This window comes from Phocoena phocoena, chromosome 16, assembly GCF_963924675.1.
Source record: "Phocoena phocoena chromosome 16, mPhoPho1.1, whole genome shotgun sequence".
NCBI lineage: Eukaryota > Metazoa > Chordata > Mammalia > Artiodactyla > Phocoenidae > Phocoena > Phocoena phocoena.
Genome location: NC_089234.1, coordinates 32,042,423 through 32,062,994, shown reverse-complemented (window position 1 = coordinate 32,062,994; position 20,572 = coordinate 32,042,423). Strand labels below are relative to the sequence as shown.

At 48.2% G+C, this 20,572-nt stretch overlaps 1 protein-coding gene across 1 annotated transcript in view; it reads right to left on the bottom strand.

Annotated features, from left to right (window-relative positions):
• The window catches only part of SORBS1 (sorbin and SH3 domain containing 1), a 239,875-nt gene that overhangs the window by 74,077 nt on the left and 145,226 nt on the right, over positions 1-20,572 (bottom strand). Inside the window, exons 10-12 of the mRNA XM_065893760.1 lie at positions 12,707-12,851; positions 8,827-8,856; positions 1,543-1,715 (exon numbers count right to left, since the gene is read on the bottom strand). Of these exons, the coding sequence (XP_065749832.1) occupies positions 1,543-1,715; positions 8,827-8,856; positions 12,707-12,851 (348 nt within the window). The remainder of the gene's footprint in view (positions 1-1,542; positions 1,716-8,826; positions 8,857-12,706; positions 12,852-20,572) is intronic.

Here is a 20,572-nt window from a genome sequence, read left to right as displayed (position 1 = left end):
GAGAAAGAACCGACAAACCAAGGGATTCAGACCTGAATCTGCAGGGTAATATTTGGTCAAAAGGATGCAGGTTTTGAAACCAGTGGACAAGGATCCACTTGAAATGTGTCCATTCTTAGGTAATTTTTAGAGAGAACCTCTCTCCATATATAGATGACTAAACTGAAGTAAAGGCTCCTAGAAATGTAAGACACAAGGAACATATGCTTATAACCCATTTCAGCTTACTCTGTAGAAGTGTATCTAAGCCACCTGCATAGGGCTAGATTTAGAATGTATACATTAAAATGTAACCCATTATAGCATCCAATACCAGAGAGTTTCCATCCTAACCACAAAGCTGGGTTGTTTTTTAAGATAAAAATAAAACAAGGAAGGAGACAGGTGGTTAGATCAGATACTTTCACTCCCACCTTACAGATGAGAAAATATGATACAGAAAGTCAATGGTCCTAGAGCAGGTGAGCAGGTGAGCAGGTGAGAGGGAGGGCTGCCCAACAGGATGGTTAGCGGGAAGGGTCTGCTCTGTCACCCACAGGTTGTGCAATCCTGGGCAAGTAATCCCGCCTGAGTCCCTGTTTCCTTATCTATAAAATGGGAATGATATTAACACCTACCTTGTACGGTGAATAATGTTTAAATGAGATAATGCATTAGCAAACGAACACTGCGATCACTATTAGTAATAATTCTTTCTACTACTACTTATTATTATTGGAATTCTTATTATTCCTTAGGACAACAATTCTTTTGAGGCTTAGCCCACTGCTGTTTCTATCAGCCTCCCCCAAAGGGACACAAAAACCTGTCCTTTGCTCAATGGAAATCACAGAGAAACACATCACAGCCAGTGTTCTGGTTCTGGCACATGGAGAGGGATGGGGTTCACCCCAATCCAGGTGCAAATGTGGGGCTTCTCTGGGATCCCAGGGCCTGCAGGAGGCTGGCGGGCCTGCACAGCGGGGAGGGCTACGCCAGGGCTGCCATGAGACCCACCCTGTTCTGAGGCCCTGCAGGCTGAATCCACCCTGTGTGTCCCTGAGAGTCTCCCACTCTCCCTGGATGACGGGCTATCTCCCATCCAAGGGAACTTCTTCCTGAACGCAAGGTGGCAGGGACCCTGAGCCTCGCACTCTTCCCAGGGTTCTCTAACCCTGGACTACAGCACAATAATGAAGAAGACTGGGAAACATGGCTCACAACCTTCTCCTCTTGAACACACACATGCCTGAAGCCTCTCAGAAGTTCTGCCACAGAGAAAGCAATCTGCCTTTGTTCCACCCAGCTTTCCCCCACATTCATTTGACCATGAAACCCTTTTCTCATGGATTTAGAAACAGCTAACGTATGCTTTGGGAAAAGTTGTCACCCAGCTCTTGGAGGCTCTGCAGGCCTCAGTGGGCTTAGAGAGAAGACAGTGCTGAGGACCCTCCTTTTGAGGTCTCTGCCACCCACAGACGGGGTTCACATGGGCCCAGGGGTGGACACCTGTCACTGGCTTAGGACAAAGCCTAAGAAGGACCTGTCGGTTCGCACTCGTACCCGGAGTGGGATGCCCACATCATCCATGGAAACATCGCTTAGGTCCTGAGTGCTCTTTGCCACCCGCCTGCTGTCATCCTTCACCTTCTTCTCAGCAGCCCTGCCAGGGGAGGTGGGTTTTTCCTGAGTTGGTGCTGAGTCCTGCTCTCCCACTCTTCTTTCCGAGACAGGATCTGGAAAAGAAAAGCAATCATTAGCTGAAGCTCTACTGGTGGCTCCAAAGCAAATTCCCCACAAACAATCCAGCTAGGGTAGAGTGTGTCTGCCAATTCTCAACTGGAAGTTGTGCCTAGAGCAGGGGTCAGCAAACCATTGCCCAGCCCCCGGTTTCTGTAAATAAAGTTTTATTAGAACACAGCCATGCTCTTCGCTAACGTATTATTTACTGCTGCTTTGGAGCTACAACGACAGAGCTGAGTAACTGTGACAGAAACCGTATGGCTTGCGAAGCCTAACGTATTTACCATCTGGCCCTTTTTTTTTGTTTAGTATTTGTTTTTTATTTATTGGATGAAAGATTAGATTCTGTAGTGTTTTACAATTTTCAAAAGTTTCACACACATGATTTCATATAATCCCATAATAACCCTTTGTACTCCTACCCTTACTTTGCCCCTCTCCCCTTTTTCTTACCCCACTGGTAACCACTAGTTTATTCTCTATACCGGAGTCTGTTTTTTTGTTTTATTCACTAGTTTATTGTATTTTTTAGATTACACATATAAGTGATATCATGGCAGTATCTGTCTTTCTCTGACTTATTTCACCAAGCATAATGCCCTCCAAGTCCATCCATGTTGCTGCAAATGGCAAAATTTCATTTTTATGGCTGAGTTATATTCCATTGTGTACATACCACATCTTCTTTATCCATTCATCTGTTGATGGACACTTAGGTTGCTTCCATACCTTGGCAACTGTAAATAATGCTGCTATGAACATTGGGGTGCATGCATCTTTTCAAATTAGTGGTTTTGTTTTTTTCAGATGTATACCCAGGAGCGGAATTGCTGGGTCACATGGTAACTCTATTTGAGGGTTTTTTTTTTTTTGAGAAACCTCCATACTGTTTTCCGCCCATTAGGCACTTTTAAAAAATGTGTGGACAGTGTGGTAAGTGCCCTATAGATGTCTGTACTTGGTGCTCCAGACATCCAGGTAGTTCTGACTTTTCTAGGAATTCAGGGAGCAGGTAAACCACATGAGGGTGGCCAGACACTACTTGAAAGTCCTTGTTTCCCTCTGAGGAAGTCACTTAACTTTTCTGTGCCTCTGTTTTCTCATCCAGCTCACATCGCTGGCCAGCTCACAGCGATCTTGTGAGGACCTAATAAAATACCTTACGCCAAGTGCTCAGAAAACGGTAAACTGCTAAATGCACATTAGAGTTTATTTAATTTCATCCAGGATTGGAAGCTACAGAGAGCTAATAAACATACCACGTGTGGTCTATAGATTATAAAATTACTTAGGGTGTTCTGTTAGTCCAAGGCATATCATTTATTTATGGGAGGCATTTACAAAGCACCTGCCAGGTGCTATGCGTTCACGTGTGCTATGGACATGGGGGTGAACCATTCCCAGCCTGGCCTTCAAGGAACTGACGGTCTAGTGGGCAGAAAGAGGAGAGCCAGCAATGAGAATGGAGGCAACCAGTGCTGAAAGAGGAGTCCACATCCCACTCCACTGAGGAACTGGGTTCAGGCACCACCTCTCAGAAGGGTCAGCCAGACAAAGAGGAAGTGAAGGGTGCTCCTGGCGGAGGGAATGGCATAAGCAAATGCCAGGGGCCTCTGGACTACTCTGAGCTTATTATGGGCCAGGCAGTGTGCTAAGCTCTTCACGTACATTATCGCAGCTCATCCTCCCAGTAACTCTATGAGGAAGAAACTATCATCATCCCTCCATTTTTTAAAAAAAGAAACAAGTAAAATTAATTTTTATTTTAGTTACTCTATCTAAAATATCATTTCAACATGTAATCAGTATAAGCAATTACTAATGAGGTGTTATACATTCTTTATCTTGTACCAAGCACTGCATGTGAGCGTGTGTATTACAGCACCTCTTGATTTGCATTGGCCACATTTTAAGTGTTCCATGGCCACATGTGGCTGGCTAGTGGCTACCATACTGGACAGAACAGCAGTAGAGTATGAATGCCCATCTAACCATTTATTAGTGCTGTGGTTTGCACTGAGCTTTTCAGTTACTGATCCATTAAATCATCCCTCCATTTTTAAAAGACAGGCAAGGGGAACAAAGCACAGAAAAGTTAAAGTAGCCTGCCTGAGGTCACACAGCAGCGTGTGGTCAAGTCGGGATTTGGCCTAGTGTCCACGTGACCCCAGCAGTCCTCTCTGAACCACATCCTGTCTGGCCTCCCTCCAAGGTGGGACCAAGGTTTTGAGCCTGGGAGCCTGGCCTGATCCAAACAGAGAAGTCAGGAAAGGGAACTGGGCTGGGGAAGGCAGGGAGAGAAGGCTGCCTGCACTTAGACAGGGTAACTTTGAGGAGACAGCGAGACACTCAAGTAGAAGTGCCCTGGAGACCCTGAAGAAACGTGAGAGTGAAGCCCAGGGAGAGGCCCCGGAAGAGGGCGATTCTGGAGCCATCAGCACAAAAGTGATGGCTGAAGGCAAGGAGATGGAAGAGGTCAGTGGAGGAGATGACAGCAGAGTCAAGGGCCGAGGTCATGCACGAAGGAATGTCACAGTTACAGGCTGAAAAGCAGGGGGAAAAAAAAGGGTTCCCAGAAGCTTGCAGCTGTTGCTGGAGGGATAGGAGATGAACCGGAGAGGAACAAGTGAGGTGTCACTGAAACCTGAGAAGACAGAGTTCCAAGAAGTGGGATGGTAACGCGTCAGAGGAAAAAAAAGAAAAAAGAAAAAAAGAAATTGATGCAGAGGAAGCAGCGTTACCTTAGGCAAAAAAAGTCACAGGATCTCTCTGAGCGAGAAAATTTCAGGAGGGTAGTGAGGGCAGATGCCAGATTTCAGGGGAAGGGATGAGTCTGTGGGCAGGAAGCGGGCAGTTAAGTAGGGAGGAGGTCAGCACGGGAGGAAGGAGCATGTCAGATGGTCACCAGAGAGGCCAAAAGACTGGAGGGCAAAAAGGGTTACACCGGGGAGTCTAATGTCCTACCAGTGGAGCCCGTGAGGTGAGACAGCAGGGGATGAAGATGTGCCCGGGCTATTAGTACGTGTCCGGGAAGGATCTGTTCATTGACTGAGGGAGAGGTTCTCATCTCTGAGAAAAGAAAACGTTCCGAGTGCTGGCTGGAGGACTAAGCATTCCATGTTCCAGGGTACATGGAAAGCGGTGCCAAGGTCAGAGATGTCTGTGCGTGGAGGAGGGGCGTGGGAGCTGGGGAAACACTGCCGCCAGCGAGCTCAGGTTTATGACTTTCACAGACTGCTCAATGGAGTGGCTTTGCCCGGGTTTCCAACCAACTACAGAAATGAATACTCATTCTGTGACCGCAGAACAGTTTCTAAACATTCTGTGCAAGACTCAGCTTCATGAGCGCTTCAGAAAACCCCATCATCGTAAGTTGTTTTTTTTTTTTAAAGACAGGGATTTTCCTTAATTAAAATGATTTCACACTGCTCTGATTTAATTTTTAATACAATTTTTAAAGGTTACGCTCCATTTACAGTTATTACAAAATCTTGGCTATATTCCCCGTGTTGTATGATATACCCCTGTAGCCCATCTTACACCCGATAGGTTGTACTTCCCACCCCCTCACACCACTGGAAACCACTAGTGTGTTCTCTACATCTGTGAGCCTACTTCTTTTTTGTTTTATTCACTGGTTTGTTGTATCTCTGGTATCACCACCACAAGCTTTACAAGATGTTAAGACCAGACTGGTTTTACGGGATGAGTTCTCAGGCTCCCACAAAATTCCAACAGGAGGCCAAGGATTTGGCAGGAAGCTCGGGAGGGTGGCGGGATGTTGAGTTACCAGAGTCCTCCCTTAACATGGCTGTGCTGGACACTCCCCTCCGGACCGGAAAGGCCTTGCCTCAGTGTGAGCAAGTTGCAGCAGGTGAGGCTGATTTCAAGCTGTCCCACCAAGTGCTTAGAGATGCTTGTCCTCACACTCTACTGTCATCTCTTCAGAGGCAGATATGCCAACCTCAGCGTTTCCAGACCTAGACCTATTCTTAAGAAATTGTTAGGGCAGGTGCCTCTAGCAGCCATCACTTAACTGCAAAACTCAGGCTGACAGTCCATGGATTTGTTCCCAAGCTGCCAGAGTCCTTTTGATCTACGAAAATTAGCCCTGAACTCTTTTACTTTAGAAGCCTATGATCATGTGATTTGTAACTGAGTGGGTTTCAACACACAGAGGGCTGAACTGCAGCCTCTAAAGAAGAAGTGTTTCTTTATATAGTGGAAACCCAAGGTGACACCTCATTGTACCATGCAGGTGATGGGGCCACCCTGTGACATCCAATGGGTTACGATGAAGCCTTGCTGCTATTTCTCACTAGGCAAATACATGACACCCTGGAGCATTTCCTTCGAGTTTTATACTGTGCTTTCAAAGGAAGGTCCTGGAAAGGGCCACTCAATGAAGGCTGCTGCTGACAACTTGGACAGGGCATCTGTGTCTGTGGGAGGTGGGAAAACATCCCTAGTCTTCACATCCAAAGCTTTGTGATTGAGGATCACAGCGCTGCTTACACTTCCCTCGGGGAAGGGAGGGGTGGCCTCTCCATACCCTATGCCAGCCCCTCTGCCCCAGCCCTTGTTTTCCTGTCTTTCCACCCAGGGGACAGGAGCTTCGTGAGGCCAAATCCCATGCGGGTCTCATTCCTGGAGGAATCTCATTAAGCATGAAGCCCCACAGAGGTTCAATAAAAAATCGGTTACTGGGAGGGAGGCTGGTGGTCCTTCCAAGTCCCATCACCACTGCGGTGGGGGGAAAAGCCTTACTTTCTCTTACTCCAGAGCACAGACTAGAGCACCAGCCCCACCAGCCTTCTCTCCTTCAGGAGCTCCTGAACAAAACGGTGCTCTTCCTTTTTAAACAAAACTGCTTTTAGTGAGCACCTACTTTAGATCCCGCTCTATCAAATACCCTTAGTGGATCTGCACCAAAAGTGGAGGATGGAAGCGCTGGGCTTATTTTAAAGCGGAGGAAGTGGCCTGAGCCTGCCAGCATGATAGAGAAGCCCCGACATTCACACAGCACCTTCCAGTGTGCAAAGCACCCTCCTCCCTCTTCCCATCACAAATGATCCCTACAACGCCTCTTTGAGGGAGGGGCAAGGATTACATGCCTATTTCCCATACGAGGAAACTGGCTCAGTGAGGTGAAGTCACTTACCCAGGGACAAACAGCTACTATAAGAGGGAAGAATCAGGACCAAACTCTGGGTCCCCTAACTTGTGTTGAGGTGCCTTTTCAAACTCCCCAAAGCAGGAAGGCACCCACAGGAGCTCCTTTTCAGAGCCGCCCTGTTCTCAGCAATCTGGGCTGGGACCAGGGAATGAAGTGGGCTGGAGTGCGGCAGCTCCAGGAGGGGCAGCAAAGGGCACCTTGAGCTCAGCCACGGCCTGTCCTGGTCCTGCGGCCAAGTCCTGGATAAAGTGGAGAGGGTGTGAGAACCCCATGTCCTCCCCACCAGGCTCTCCACAAATCACAAGGACAGCAGCGGGATGAAGGAACACAGAACTCATGGAGTAAGCTGCTCAGAAAAATGGTGGCTTTTGCTATCCACCAGATCAGGGGTCCTCAACCCCGGAGATCACGAGTACCGGCAAATCCATGTGTTTGCATGCATGTGGCTTTTTCTAGAGAATGAATCTACTGCCTTGCTTAGATTCTCCAAATGAGTCCATGACCAAAACAAGGTTACAAGCCACGATGTCACACCATTAGCTGCTTGAGGGCAGCACAGTTCCCTGAAACAGCCCCAGAGCCTGGCTTGGTGCCTTACCCAAAGTAGGCACTCAATAAAATGACAAGTGAGCCAGCGGAGGCACCTACTGACAACAGTAGCTCATTTCTATCACGCACTTGAGTGCCCGTACTCAGTACTAAACTGCTGACAAGCAGAACCCAGGAGGCACCACTGCTTTCCCCATCTGGCAGATAAAAACTGATCTGTAGTTTAGATCATCAGTAACCTGCCTCACGTCTCACCATCAGTAGGTGGGAGAACCAGGATTATGGCTGCAGACAGCCGGAAGGAAATGGCCGAACATTCCCATTCCTGGGTTCCCTCCCCACCCCAACCTTGTCCCAATCCTGCGCACTTTGTCAGGCAGTGAGCCCTGATACCTGATTATATTTGCAGTCACTCCCCACCACTGCCGGCTCTTGAGGAAACCTGCTATTCCAATGCAGTCAGTACAGAGGGAAGCATTGGCATCGCCGGGGAGCTGGTTAGAAATTCAACTTCTGGGACTTCCCTGGTGGTCCGGTGGTTAAGAATCTGCCTTCCGATGCAGGGGACGTGGTTTCGATCCCCGGTCAGGGAACTAAGATCCCACATGCCGTGGGGCAACTAAGCCCGTGCGCCACTACCGAGCCTGCACACCACCAATAGAGAACCCTGGAGCCCACGCACCGCAACGAAGACCCTTCGTGCCGCCACTGAGACCCAACGCAGCCAAATAAATATTAAAAGAAAAGAAAAAAGAAATGCAACTTCTCGCCTATACCCGTGAAATCCGAATCTCTGGAGGTGTGGCCCGGGAATCTGGGCTTTGGCCAGCTCTCCAGGAGGGTCTGATGCCAGCTCAAGTTCAAGAAGCTGTGCTCCCAACCCTCTTCCAGGCACTGCTGGTCTGGAGGCTCTCCCCTTGGTCCATCATCCCAGGGTCATCTATTGGCATTTGGGTTTGCCACCCAAAAAGGAGAGAACTGATCCACATTTCCCAACCCCAGATTGTCACACCCCAGAAGAGACACAGAAGCAATAGGAAGGTGGCTTCTTCAATGACGCTGGCCAGGAGCACTCCATCCAAAGCACAGCTCCTTGTCCTTTTTATTCAGAATAGCCAGTTCTTACCGATCAAGGCACTTGTCACTGTCCCACTGGATACGTTTACTAGTTTGTACCACTAGTGTGCCCCCACCAGCCTTCAAGTTCCAGGGAGGCAGTAACCATGCCTGTTTTGATCATCCTTGCAGCCAGCAATAAGCAGTTCCCAACACATCAGAGAAGCTCGCAAGACTTCACTGACTGAACACAGCAGGTGGTGGACAGAAGATGGCTTTAGCAGGAACAGGTGTTAGTGTGTAAATAAATATTTCTCACCTACCTGAAAGGCTACTGAGTCGTTTCTGCTGTTCTGTGATAAAAGACAAAAAAAAAAAACAGTGTAAGTGAGATTTACACAAACATGCTAAGACCAAGAAGTCCTGGCATAACTCGTTAGGATCCCCAAGCCGGTGTCCTTACTGTCCTCTGGGCTTAGATGCTAAAATGCTGTGTAGTCCAGCTAAAGACAGGGATATTAATGTGGCTTTATCATCTGGGTGTGGTGCCTCCTGTCCCTCTCCCCCTAGATTTGTGCCAGGATTTGGGGAACAATCACTGTTTTATGGTTGTTTACCTCTTAAAGTGATCTGATCACTGAAGGAGGCCCTCAACTCCCCTGGTCTCAAGGGAGCAGGACCTTATACACCCCAGTCTTGGTACCTTTTGAGGGAGTGTAATCATAACCATGGCAGCTACCATCTGAGAGCTTGTGAAATGCCAGATATTGTTTTAAGAGCTTTCATGTGTGTGAACGCTTTTAATCTTCACAGTAACTCTAGCAGGTAGGTCAGCACTGGCTGAGAAACCTCACATAAGGGGCACAAACTACCCAAGATGACACTGAAAATCAGAGCTGCGTCTAGAACCTGGGTCCCCCAGGCTTCTTTCCAACTCTAATCACCAGGTCCCACTGGTTCCTTAACAGTGGGCGGTCCATTGGTTTCCCACCCTCCTGGGCAGTCTCGCGGTGGGGAGGCCAGCATCTCCTTTGGAGAGTTCTGTGCGTATGTGCTTTGGGATAAGCACAGACATGACCTTTACCTTCTACAGCTGCTAAATATAAAGCAGCCACATGTATAAAAATAGAACACTTGCCAGCCCATGGGTGCTGTCATCGTCCCCCTTGGCAGCATCCCCACCCTCCCTCCAGAACCAGCGTGGCGAGAAGTAAACAGAGCAGCAGGGGAGCTCGCAGCTGGTGGAAGCCGCCCTGTGTACGTCGGGCACGTGGGCAAGGTTCACACTAGCTGTACCACAGAAGCCCAGCAGAGCCCTAGGCTCAGCTCTGCCAGCAACTTGCCAGATGGCACTGACCAACCACGTAACGTCTCAGCCTCAGTTTCCTTGTCTGTTAAATCAAAGTGCTCACTGGATCTATGGTAACCAAACGCTAGTCTCCAAGCTGGAAGCAAGGCCTTCCCTAGCAATCAAAAGCAAATTTCTTCAGTTGAAAAGATTATGTGGTATCGCACTTCTGAGGTGTGGAATAGCCTTTCCTTCATAGAAAGAGATGCATGCAGTGTAGATCACAGTGGTGGTTTTTCAGGAGTGTTATTTAGCAAAAGTTAGAAATTAGCAACTAACTAGTCCCCAGGCTAGTCCCCAGGCCGTTTCACATGACCATGAGATCTAGAAGTCTGGGACCGCAGAACTCCTGTCCTTCATGTGGTCCATGGACTTGTCCTGCAAGCGTGCTGAAAAATGCAGAGCTTCTCCCCCATGCATCCCCGCCAAAGACCTCCTGAATGTGACTCCCAGCATGCTATGCACACTGAAGACCAAGAACCACCCGTGCACTCTCAGTCCTGAGAGTTTTCCAGTTTAAATCCTCCTCCCCAGACTGATCATAAGCCATCTGCCCTCAAACACATATGGGACGGAAAGCTCCAGAGAGAGGGGCAAGGGCTATGTTTACACAACTGTGAGAGCCAGGCCAGAGGTGCAGTAGGGGGACCTGGCCTGGGGAGACAGGGTTATTGTCGCACTATGCCCTGGGGCAGCCTAGGCAGGAACAACGGGAACCTTTTTTACGATGACTAAACTAGAATTCTAGAAGTGGAGCAGAGTTATCACTCCCTCAGGAGACTTCGCAATAGTTAAACTGTTTTCACGGGTACGTTTTGTGAGGCAAAGCAGGGCTGTCAGGCTGGGTAAATTCCAAAGCGAAGCCAAAAATGCCTGACCTAAAGTGAGTTGACGATTAGTGACCCAAAGCCAGTGCGCTGGGCATTTCCGTTCTCCGCAACTCTTCTCGCCTCCTTAAGGAGCGTAGGGGAAGCTACCTTTTAATTCCAAACGGCAAAGTACTTGAACCCTTTCCTGAGGGACGTGTGATTCAGGCTGCATGATTCTGATGTTTAAGCCCAAAGGCAGGACTTGGACAAAAGAGAAAGGCAAGAACCAAAGGCATCTCAGCAAATAAGACTCCATTTGTTCAGGGAAGAAGCAAAAAGGAACCACAGGCACTTCTGTGCCCAAAAACGTCTCACTAGGTGCCATCAGAAGTAGTTGGCATTATACTTGGCATTTCCCAAAAACCAAGTGGCCTTGGGAGTAAACTGCCCTTCCTTCTGGGAACTAACTTGCTTCCTTTTGAGTGGGTTTTTTAAAAAGATGAGTCATAAAGAAGTTCATAGAGAACCAGCATTTCAGTCTGTCCTGCCTTTATGGGCACTTTCTGGGCAGAGAAGGCTACTGCCAGTAAGGGGGATGGCACCGCTGAAAGGAAAACAGGCTCTTACGTAGCTTAGTGTAGGGGGTGGGGCCCTTCTATCTTTTGAAGAACATAGATTCATGGGTGAAAATTAATATGGGAACCACACAGAATGAAAAAAAACAAAATTACTAAAATAACTATGATTTGAGTGGGATGGCTGTGAGAGAAAATGTTTCATTCATCTGCTTTTCAAGTTTGGGGCAGGAAATAGAAAACTCCATTTAATACGGAAAACAATTAAAAATAGACTTCAGTCCCATTCTCATCCAAGTCAATACAGAGAGGGAGGGAAGGGGAGGGGAGGGGAGGAAAAGTATGAAGTAGGCGAGCAGGGAGTCAAGAAAAGGAAGATTTGGTACCGAGCTCTGAGCTCTATCTAAATAAAATAATTAAACCTCCACCGTTCTTTGAAATTCAGACTCAAGAGCCCTTTCTACACTAGGAAACTGCTTGAAGCCTTTACATTTCACATTGCAAAGGACTTTTGTGAAGGGGACGTTTATTCTTCTATGGAATTTCAAAAAGGAAAACTTGGGACTTAGAATCATCTTCTGGGATTTTAAAGCAGAAGGGTCAACATATATCATTACTACCTCAACGCGCTCCGTTTCCCCTATGACACCCGTTCAGAGAAAGGGAAGAACCAACCAGCAGCAGTCAGAGAAACTCTAGAAAACAAACATGAAAACCCTCAGCCGTGGCCGCTGAGCCTGTGCGTCCGGAGCCTGTGCTCTGCAACGGGAGAGGCCACAATAGTGAGAGGCCCGCGTACCGGTGGCCACATAGGGCAAGGGGCAAGAAGCCACACCAACGTCAAGTCCCCAGAGGGTGCCACTGAGGGAAAGCCCAGTGCAGTGACTTCTGGAGAGAATGAAGGCCATGAGTCACTAAGAAAAAGTTCAAAAGCCTCTGTTTTAGAGATACAAAAACATGTTTTCTATTCTAGAAAATTTCCCATCCAGTAGGTTTTTTTTTTCTTTTTTTTAATTTTGGTGCTCAAAAGTTTACTTTCTAGAAAATTCATGTCACAGAACTACAGGATTTAGGACAGTAATTAAAAGAGGTATTCGTGCACCTGGATTTTCCTAGCAGAGCCCTGACAAGAATTCTCATGACGGTAATTAAGGGGCAGATGTTTTCCTTTCTGTCTTTTCTTTCTTTCTGGAGCTCCCATCTGAAGAAAACTGAATACCCAGGCTGTGGGACACACGTCACCTACTTACTTATTCAGACACCTGACCTCATGCCCAGACAGGGGCCTCTGTCTGCTGCTGTGATCTACTTTGTGGGTCGTGGGAGTGAGTAAACTGGGGCAGGTGGCCTCGGGGAAGGATGGGATTTGTAGAAAATGCTGTGGAATGGCAGAATTCTTGCCCCAGATGTCACAGTACAGCTATGGCTGATTCCAGCCAGCTGGGGGCGGTGCTCCTTGCAGATCCCTTACCTCGATTATGTTGCAAGAGCACAATAGTAGGATTGACAATTGTCGTGGAGGGGTAGGCAGATGATGGCTTGCTAACTGGTGCAAAGGTCTGGGAATCAGTTCCAACGTGCGATGAAGAAACTTCATTTAGTAGAGGACTTGAGTCCTGAAAAGAAAACAAACGTTGTCACTCACTGTAACTACGTGAAACCAAGAGGTACCGCTTTTTAAAAAGAAGAGATTTAAAGCTTTACAAGGACCTTAATTATAAAAAGAAATGTAACCAGTGAGACATATTAATTCCAGTTAGATACGTTTAATCTGGAATGTTTACTCTCTTTGTTGGGATTAGTAAAGGGAGAGAAGGAAGGTGACTGTTACTCGAAGTCTCGGCAACGTCATTCATTATTTTCATCTGGTCATAACTGTGGCTCAATCCGGTTACTGAAAAAGCAAATTCGAAGAAGCATAACATGCAAAACTCATGCAATCCCCAATGCAATCTGAGAACAAAAGGTGGTTTAATTGGGGAAAATCAGGAAAGTTTAGTACTTGTTTAGAGTAACACGAGACATTGTGAGGACGAGAAGCCATTGATGTAAGAACAGGGAAGAGTTAAGCACTGGAACTCTTGGAGAGCTACTCTTACCTACACCACTGAACGACCCTACTAGCACACACTTCTGAGATCTGGACATTATCTTGTCGTACTGTGACATTTTCTCACTCTAATATTGACTGACAAAGATCTCTGAAGTGAAGACTTATGAAAATCCTGACTTGGAAATCCTGAGGTGTCTGCCAGAAATACCAATAAAATTATTACTACTAACATTATAATCTGCATGATGGGAATAATAGCAGTCTTTTTAAACACATGAAAACAGGACCTCAAAAAGGTAGTAAAGATATGTAGACAGTTTCCTCTATCATGCCTGTAAATTTTGCAAAGTTTCTATTCTGAAGTGTACACACCCCAAAGCCACAATGTCATTCCCAAAAGGTTTGAAGAACAAGACCTTCTAGATAAAAGTGTAGCTCGAAGCAGTCAGTGTGCGCCACCAGAGACCAACTGCTCTGTAAGCGCCTGCAGGACAAGGGCTATGTCTCCCTTCCTCCTCTTCCCCCTGCATCTAGCACAATGCCCTGCAGACCACACGTGCTCAGTAAATGCCACATGACTGACAGGAGTCGTCTACCAGCAAAGGTGTCTCTGAACAACCTCTGTAGCAAGAGAACACGTGCCCACCAAAAGAGAGGATGTGAGTGTCAGGACCCGGGACAGCTCCTGACACACAGTAGGAGCTTCCTTTAAAAACACTGGCTTGGGGCTTCGCTGCTGGCGCAGTGGTTGAGAGTCCGCCTGCTGATGCAGGGGACACAGGTTCGTGCCCCGGTCTGGGAAGATCCCACATGCCGCGGAGGGGCTGGGCCCGTGAGCCATGGCCGCTGAGCCTGTGCGTCCGGAGCCTGTGCTCCGCAACGGGAGAGGCCACAATAGTGAGAAGCCCGCGTACCGCAAAACAAAAAAAAACCAAAAACAAACAAAAATAAATAAAAAAATAAAAACACTGGCTTGGTCAGCTCACCTCTTCTGAAAGTGCCCTAATGTCATAGCTGTTAGTTATGAGTGGCAGCTCAGTTTAGTAAATAAAACCTTTCCCTAAGACTCGAGAGGCACAATATGATCTTGTTCAAAAAGTGCCTCATCTCCATTTTTTCTTTGGTATAGTGGAAAAGCAATTACACTTTTCCTAATTGACTTCCGAAGTGATGTAATAAAGATAAATCTGCCATAATGCCCCCAAGAAACACACAAAAAATCAGGCATACAGCTCCTTAAAGTATAAATGCCTGGATGGATCGTGTGAAGATCAAGCATCTCACAAATTTTACTCTGGTGTAAATCTTATCTCGGGAACATCACAAAAATAGCTATTGGCTAAAAGAACCTGGATCAATTAACATGAATTTTCTTCCCTCTTACTCTCCAATCCCTGCAGATGGAGCAGATATCAACTTGTGGCTTGGCCACCATCCACAGGGGCTTCTGTTCCTCTTGACAATTCTCACTCATTGCAGGAATCCAACCAGTTTCCTTTTTCACCTCTTACTGTTTGTACCCAGGGCCAAACCAGAAGTTATCGGGCCAAAGGAAGTCCTCCTGGGAAGTCAGTACCAGGCTGACCAAACAGGTTTGAGAAATTGAGGACACTGTCCCAACTCATCTGTCCTGGCACACATGAGACAAACTCAATATGAAAATCTAGATCTATGCAAATGACAAAGTGTAGGGTACACAAGAAAGCTACTCACGATATACTAGTGCACTAAAAATAAGATCTGCTTTACGTGATGCTCCAGAGAAACATTCTGTGCCTGTACTCTCCAAAACAAGAGTGGCTTCTAAATGCACCTACAAACTGAGCTGGGGTGAGGAGAATGCATCAGCGAACAACCTGGCACTTTCCTCCAACAGGGCTGAGTGGACGAACTCAAAGCTAGGATATCCAAAGCCCCTGGGCCATATTTGGCCAGTTCCTCACCTGACCGTGATGTGCTGTATCTAGAGATTAGAGAAGAGGACCCTGCCCGGGATGTAGCCTTTCCCAGCTTTGGCGTGCCTGATATCTCACTGTAATTTCTTTAACAAGTCAAAAAACAAGTTTCCTTCCTGCTTTCCATGTGACTGGCTTCAGTTTAATGAGCCACTGGAGCCAGTTTTGTAGGCATACCTCTTTCTGCAGAGGGATGTCAATGAACGTTTAATTCCAGCAGCCAACTGCATGACCCACTAGGTTGCTACATTTTAAAATGTGGTCCACAGATCCTCAGCGTCAGAATCCTCCAGGATGCCTGTTACCAAATCTCAGTCCTCAGCCCCACCCCAGACCCACTCAATAAGAAACTCAAGGAGTATAACCTCAGAGGATCCCATGTACGCTACACTTGAGCACCAATACACCACTCAGATAAATCCGGTTCACAGCTGTGCCCACAGGATCTAGCAGGAAAACTAGAACGTGGCGGGAACTCAATGATGAACTGCTACTTAGTCAGCCACTTATTTTTGAGGAGCTCTGGTCCATTTGCTAGGGCAACACCTCAGCCCCAAGGCTAACAGTTACTGGGCACTCTCTGCGTGCCAAGCCCTGTATCAGAAACTTCTGCGTACGCAGTTCCACTGCATCCACAGCCCCGACAGATCCGTGCGTCCCCATTTTACGACTCACACTGAGGTTCTTGCAGTCTCTCAGCTCCCAGGGCTCCTGAGGGGAGAACAGACTGAGCCCTTTGACTTGGCCTTTCCTCTAAAGCACTTGGCCTTTCCCATTACGATGGGGCCTCGTCCCTCGCAGGACAGGACCTGAAGTGTCGGGACACTCTAACTTCCCGTGACCACTGGGGCAGGTACTGTTTTGCCTCCAAAGCCCCTGGCAGCCACCCTGCAGGGGCCCCAGCAATTTTCTGCCTTTTGAGGAAACAGTGCTAATGCTTGTACCAGGCTTGTATATCCATTTGCTCAATTAAACTTTTTTTTAAACACACACTCTGCCATTGCTGTATATAAAAGAGAGTTTGCTTACTTGCAAAATCAGCACGAGCGAATCTTTCCCTCCCCTAGAACCTCCCTGCTCCCTGTTAGAGAAACAGTTAGCACCATGCCTACTGATGGCTTTTCCACACAATTCCTCAGGTTTCCTCCGCTCTCCGCACTACATCTGCCTGGCCTACGAGAAGCACAGCCAGCCAAAGGAAGGCCACAGAGGTGGTCTGCTCTGCAGGGAGATGTGCATTCCAAACAGGACAGAGAGGAAGAGGGTCTAGAGAGGTTGCTGGACAGCCACAAGGGGCCCACGGAACACACAGGGGAGGCATGCTCTAGTGAAAGCAAACACGGGTCCCGTCATCACACAAGCACAGGGCAGCCAACATCTCTCTCAGAACTTAGTACTTGAGTGAGAAAGGGTTTTTTGGTTTTTCTTTCTTTCTTTTTTCTCTTTACTGCCGGGAGCAGACATTCAGGAAGGCTGTGAGGAAGGGGATCTAGCAAGCTTACGGTACTCGAAACAGCTCCCGTGAGGCCAGGCTCCGAGATTCTGCGGAGGCCCTCGGGGACCGGAGGGACCAGCGGAGGCGGTGGTGAGAAGGATGGCGGTGTCTGGCTAACGGGGGGGAGGGAGCCAGGAGTGCTGGCTGGCTGGCTGTGGTGAGACCGCCTCTGCAGATGAGGGGGAATGAAATCGTCTAGAGTCGGCAAGGTCAGAGGTGAGCCGGCAGGGACGGCCGCCGGGACCGGGGGGCCGTGGGGCCCCAGAGATGCTGGAGGTCTGTCAGTGCCTTCGTGCCCTCTGTCAGTGTTAACCAGGTAGAGAGGGACAACTATTACCTCAGGCTGGGCTGGGCTGGAGGAAGTGGCATCCTGTAGGAAATAAGGGGGTCATTACGTAAAGGGGTACGGCAGGGAAGAAGGAATTCCATATTTAAACAGCTGAGAGCGGACATGCAGTGATGTACCCTGAGAAATATTTAATCAGTGCCCTTTCCTCAGAGTACACGAGACAGTCAGTGCTAGCCAGTTGGCCTCCTGACACTATGACACAGAGGGAACCCCATCCAAGTTTACTTTCCACCCATCTATTTTTGAGTCCTTTTAACACTTGAGAAAAAGAGGACAACAGAACAGGCAGGCAGGCTGTGTTTAACCCCAAAACTGCTTGCAGAGCCTGAAAGCTTGGGAGTAAATACAGTCTCTTTGGCACCTTGTTACAAAACACATGTAACAGAATAGTTCACCATATTATTAGTCTACGGATTCTAGGCTCCAGCATACTTACGTATTTACAGAAAAGAGAGGCGGGGAGACACAGGGAGGACTGTGCTGAGATGCTGAGACAGAAGGGTTTGAGCCTCAAGCTGCAGCACCATTCACGGGGAAAAGGAGGTAGGGCGGCCCAGAAAACAAACAAGCTGCTCGCATGAGTTTTCGAAAGAGACGGTGTAGGAGACACACAAACATTCCTAATTCCTTGCCTTGGCTGGATAACAGGGCTGCAAAAGGTAAGGTTCTTTTCTCTTCCAGTTTTCGGGATCAGAGGTAACCTGGGGGCCTAGCACAGGTGGTCTCACTGCGTCTGCTGATGAAGGCCGAGTCCCCGGGGAAGGACTCTCGCCACGGCTAACGGCATCCTTACGGATGGCAGAGAACAGCTTGGGAGGGCCAGGAGAAGGAGCAGAGGGTGGCTTCCCCGCGCCGGCTGTGCAGGAGGCAATGCTGGGAGCCCGCGCTCGAGTGCCCGCAGCTTCCAAGGGAGTGTCTTTGTCTGGGTCACGTGCAACACCAGAGAGGTTTGCCGATGCCACGGGGCGAATGTTACGGGATAAACAAGGTACATATAAGCTGCTGACCTTTTTATTCCCAACTGCCTCATGACGTGGGTTAGAGCTCACATTCTCTCTATAAACTGTCCTGGCAGCCGCACAGCACTGCTGGGGGTGGGACCAAGCACTGGGGAGCGTGGAACCCGGAAGTGAGGGCCCAGGACACAGCACACCTTCGGGCGCTGATCTGGCTGCCAGGGAGACGGAGACGGGCCGGGATCGTGAGGGGCTCTGCTGGCTGGGGGTGCCGGGTGGGCCGTATGGCTTTGGTGAGCTCTGGTAAAGGGAGTCCTTGAAGGAACTGCGGGTGCCGGGGGGCTGCCATGCAAAGCGGTCCTCTTGAGGGAGAGGAGGGCACGGGGGAGAGAGGACCTTTGGTAGTATTTTTAAGACAGTAAAAAGAAAGAAAGAGGAGGGGAAATGGAAAGAAGGATGACCATTAGAAATAGCACAACACGACCTGAAGAAAAAACAACTCTGGAACGTTTTTAAGCGAATCCTCAGCTTAGACTCATGGCCCGTACATTTTTCCTTGCGGTAAAGCCAAGGACTGAATCCTACTCACCTGGAGAGGCAGGCCTGACTCTCCTTTACATCACAGGGAGGCTGAGCTCAGCCCAGGTGCTAAGTCAGGTTGACACGAATCCTGGGTTGACCTGTACCGTCTGAGACCTCCTGACCCAAGAAGGGTGCCCAGGGGTTAAACGCCAGCGGAAGAAGCCCCAGAGGCCCCAGTTTTCTCCAAACCTCAAAGATTTTCCTCTTTGTACCTTCAGCTTTAAAAGTTTAAGTTCCCTCCAACTCGAGTGTCTTCCATTCTTTTCCCTCAGGAAACGGACAACTGAAGAATCATCCTTAGTTGTTCACAGGAGGCAGCGTCTTAATTGAGTCACTAAGATTTAGCATCAGTTCCGTAAGCATAACAAATTAAAGGTCACCAAGAAGAGAATGCTAGCTACGGACTTAGAATCCGCACGCCTTGCCTCAGAGGAAACAATCTGATGGAACTAATTATTACAAGGAAGACAGGCATGAGGTTAAAAGCGTGCAGTCTCCCATTTTTGACGCACCCAGAACAAAGAGACCAGGCAATGAAGCGTCTGACTGGCTTGGACTGTGCCAGTTTACCAAATTCCAGACCATTCCTCATTCCCACCCAGCCCACCAGGCACAGACAATCCTAAAAGGGGGTGATCAGCCTCAGGCTCATGGTTTAAGCCCAAAGCTCTGGTTCCAGGCTCAGAGCTAGAAAACTGTAGTTCCCACCTCATTCCCTCTCCCTCAACACAGCCCCTCACTCCTCCCTGGGTCTCAGCGAGGCAGAGGGTCAGGAAATGGGGTAAATCTCCAGATGATCCTCATTTCAAGGACAGCCACCTGTCAACCTGTGGCTCAACTTGGAATCAGGTAAGATAAGTTTATTTTCCTAATGTTATGGACTGGATGTGTGACCCCTCAAATTCTTAAGTTGAACCCCTAAACCCAAGTGGTGGCATTTGGAGATGGGGCCTGTGGGTGGTAACTAGGGTTAGATGAGGTCATGAGCGTGGGACCCCATGATGGGATAGGGGTCCTTATAAGAAGAGGAAGAGAGACCAGAGCCCTGTCTTTCCACCAGGTGAGGACACAGTGAGAAGGCAGCTGTCTACTTGACAGGAAGAGAGCCCTAACCAGGAACCTAACAGGCTGGCACCTTGATCTTGGACTTCCCAGCCTCCAGAGCTGTGAGAAATAAATGTCTGTTGATTAAATCACCCGTCTTTGATACTTTCTTATAGCAGCCTAAGACACCTAGATTTTCTTCACTGGCCCCTCTCTTTAAAGATAGCCCAGTATGAGAAGAAAATGAGAACCTTCCGATAAATTGCACAGGTAAAGTATATTAGAGTTTGGTCCATAAATGGCAAATGGATTGTGACCCCAAACTGGGGGGGCGCAAGGGTGTGGGCCCACTTGTATTTTATTTTTATTTTTTGTGGAGTGCAGGCAGCAATGGGGAAGGGATGCTAGTGAGGGTAAATAAGTGAGAATAAAGTATGAGTCTGGACTAGAATATTAACCCAGAGACAGTAAACAACCCATCCCTCAGCAAGCTAGGTTAACTTGATGCCTATCCTTTCCACAGGGTGCCCAGGACACTGCCAGTGGAATGTGGCCATGTGTACCAGCCAAAAATACAAAACGTATCTTCAGCCATTAGTAGGAGCGAAAGCATCCAGAGGTACTCTCGGTTTCAGTGAACCTAGGCTGGAGGTTGGGGTGTACTCACAGACTAAAACGATGCTCTCCAGAAACAAAACACTTGACCAAGCACGCACCAAAGGGACCGCGGGTAAGTTGACGATGGTTGCCAGGGAGGTAAGTAAAAGGCAATTTTGAGTTAGGCTCAAATTTACTTTTACTTCGAGCTCAAGTGTCCCACATGTGATTTCTTCTTGCCCAAAGATAGAAATCGGTTTCAATGACTTTTTAACTTAATTTGGCTGTGGCCATATAAGGTGCCAG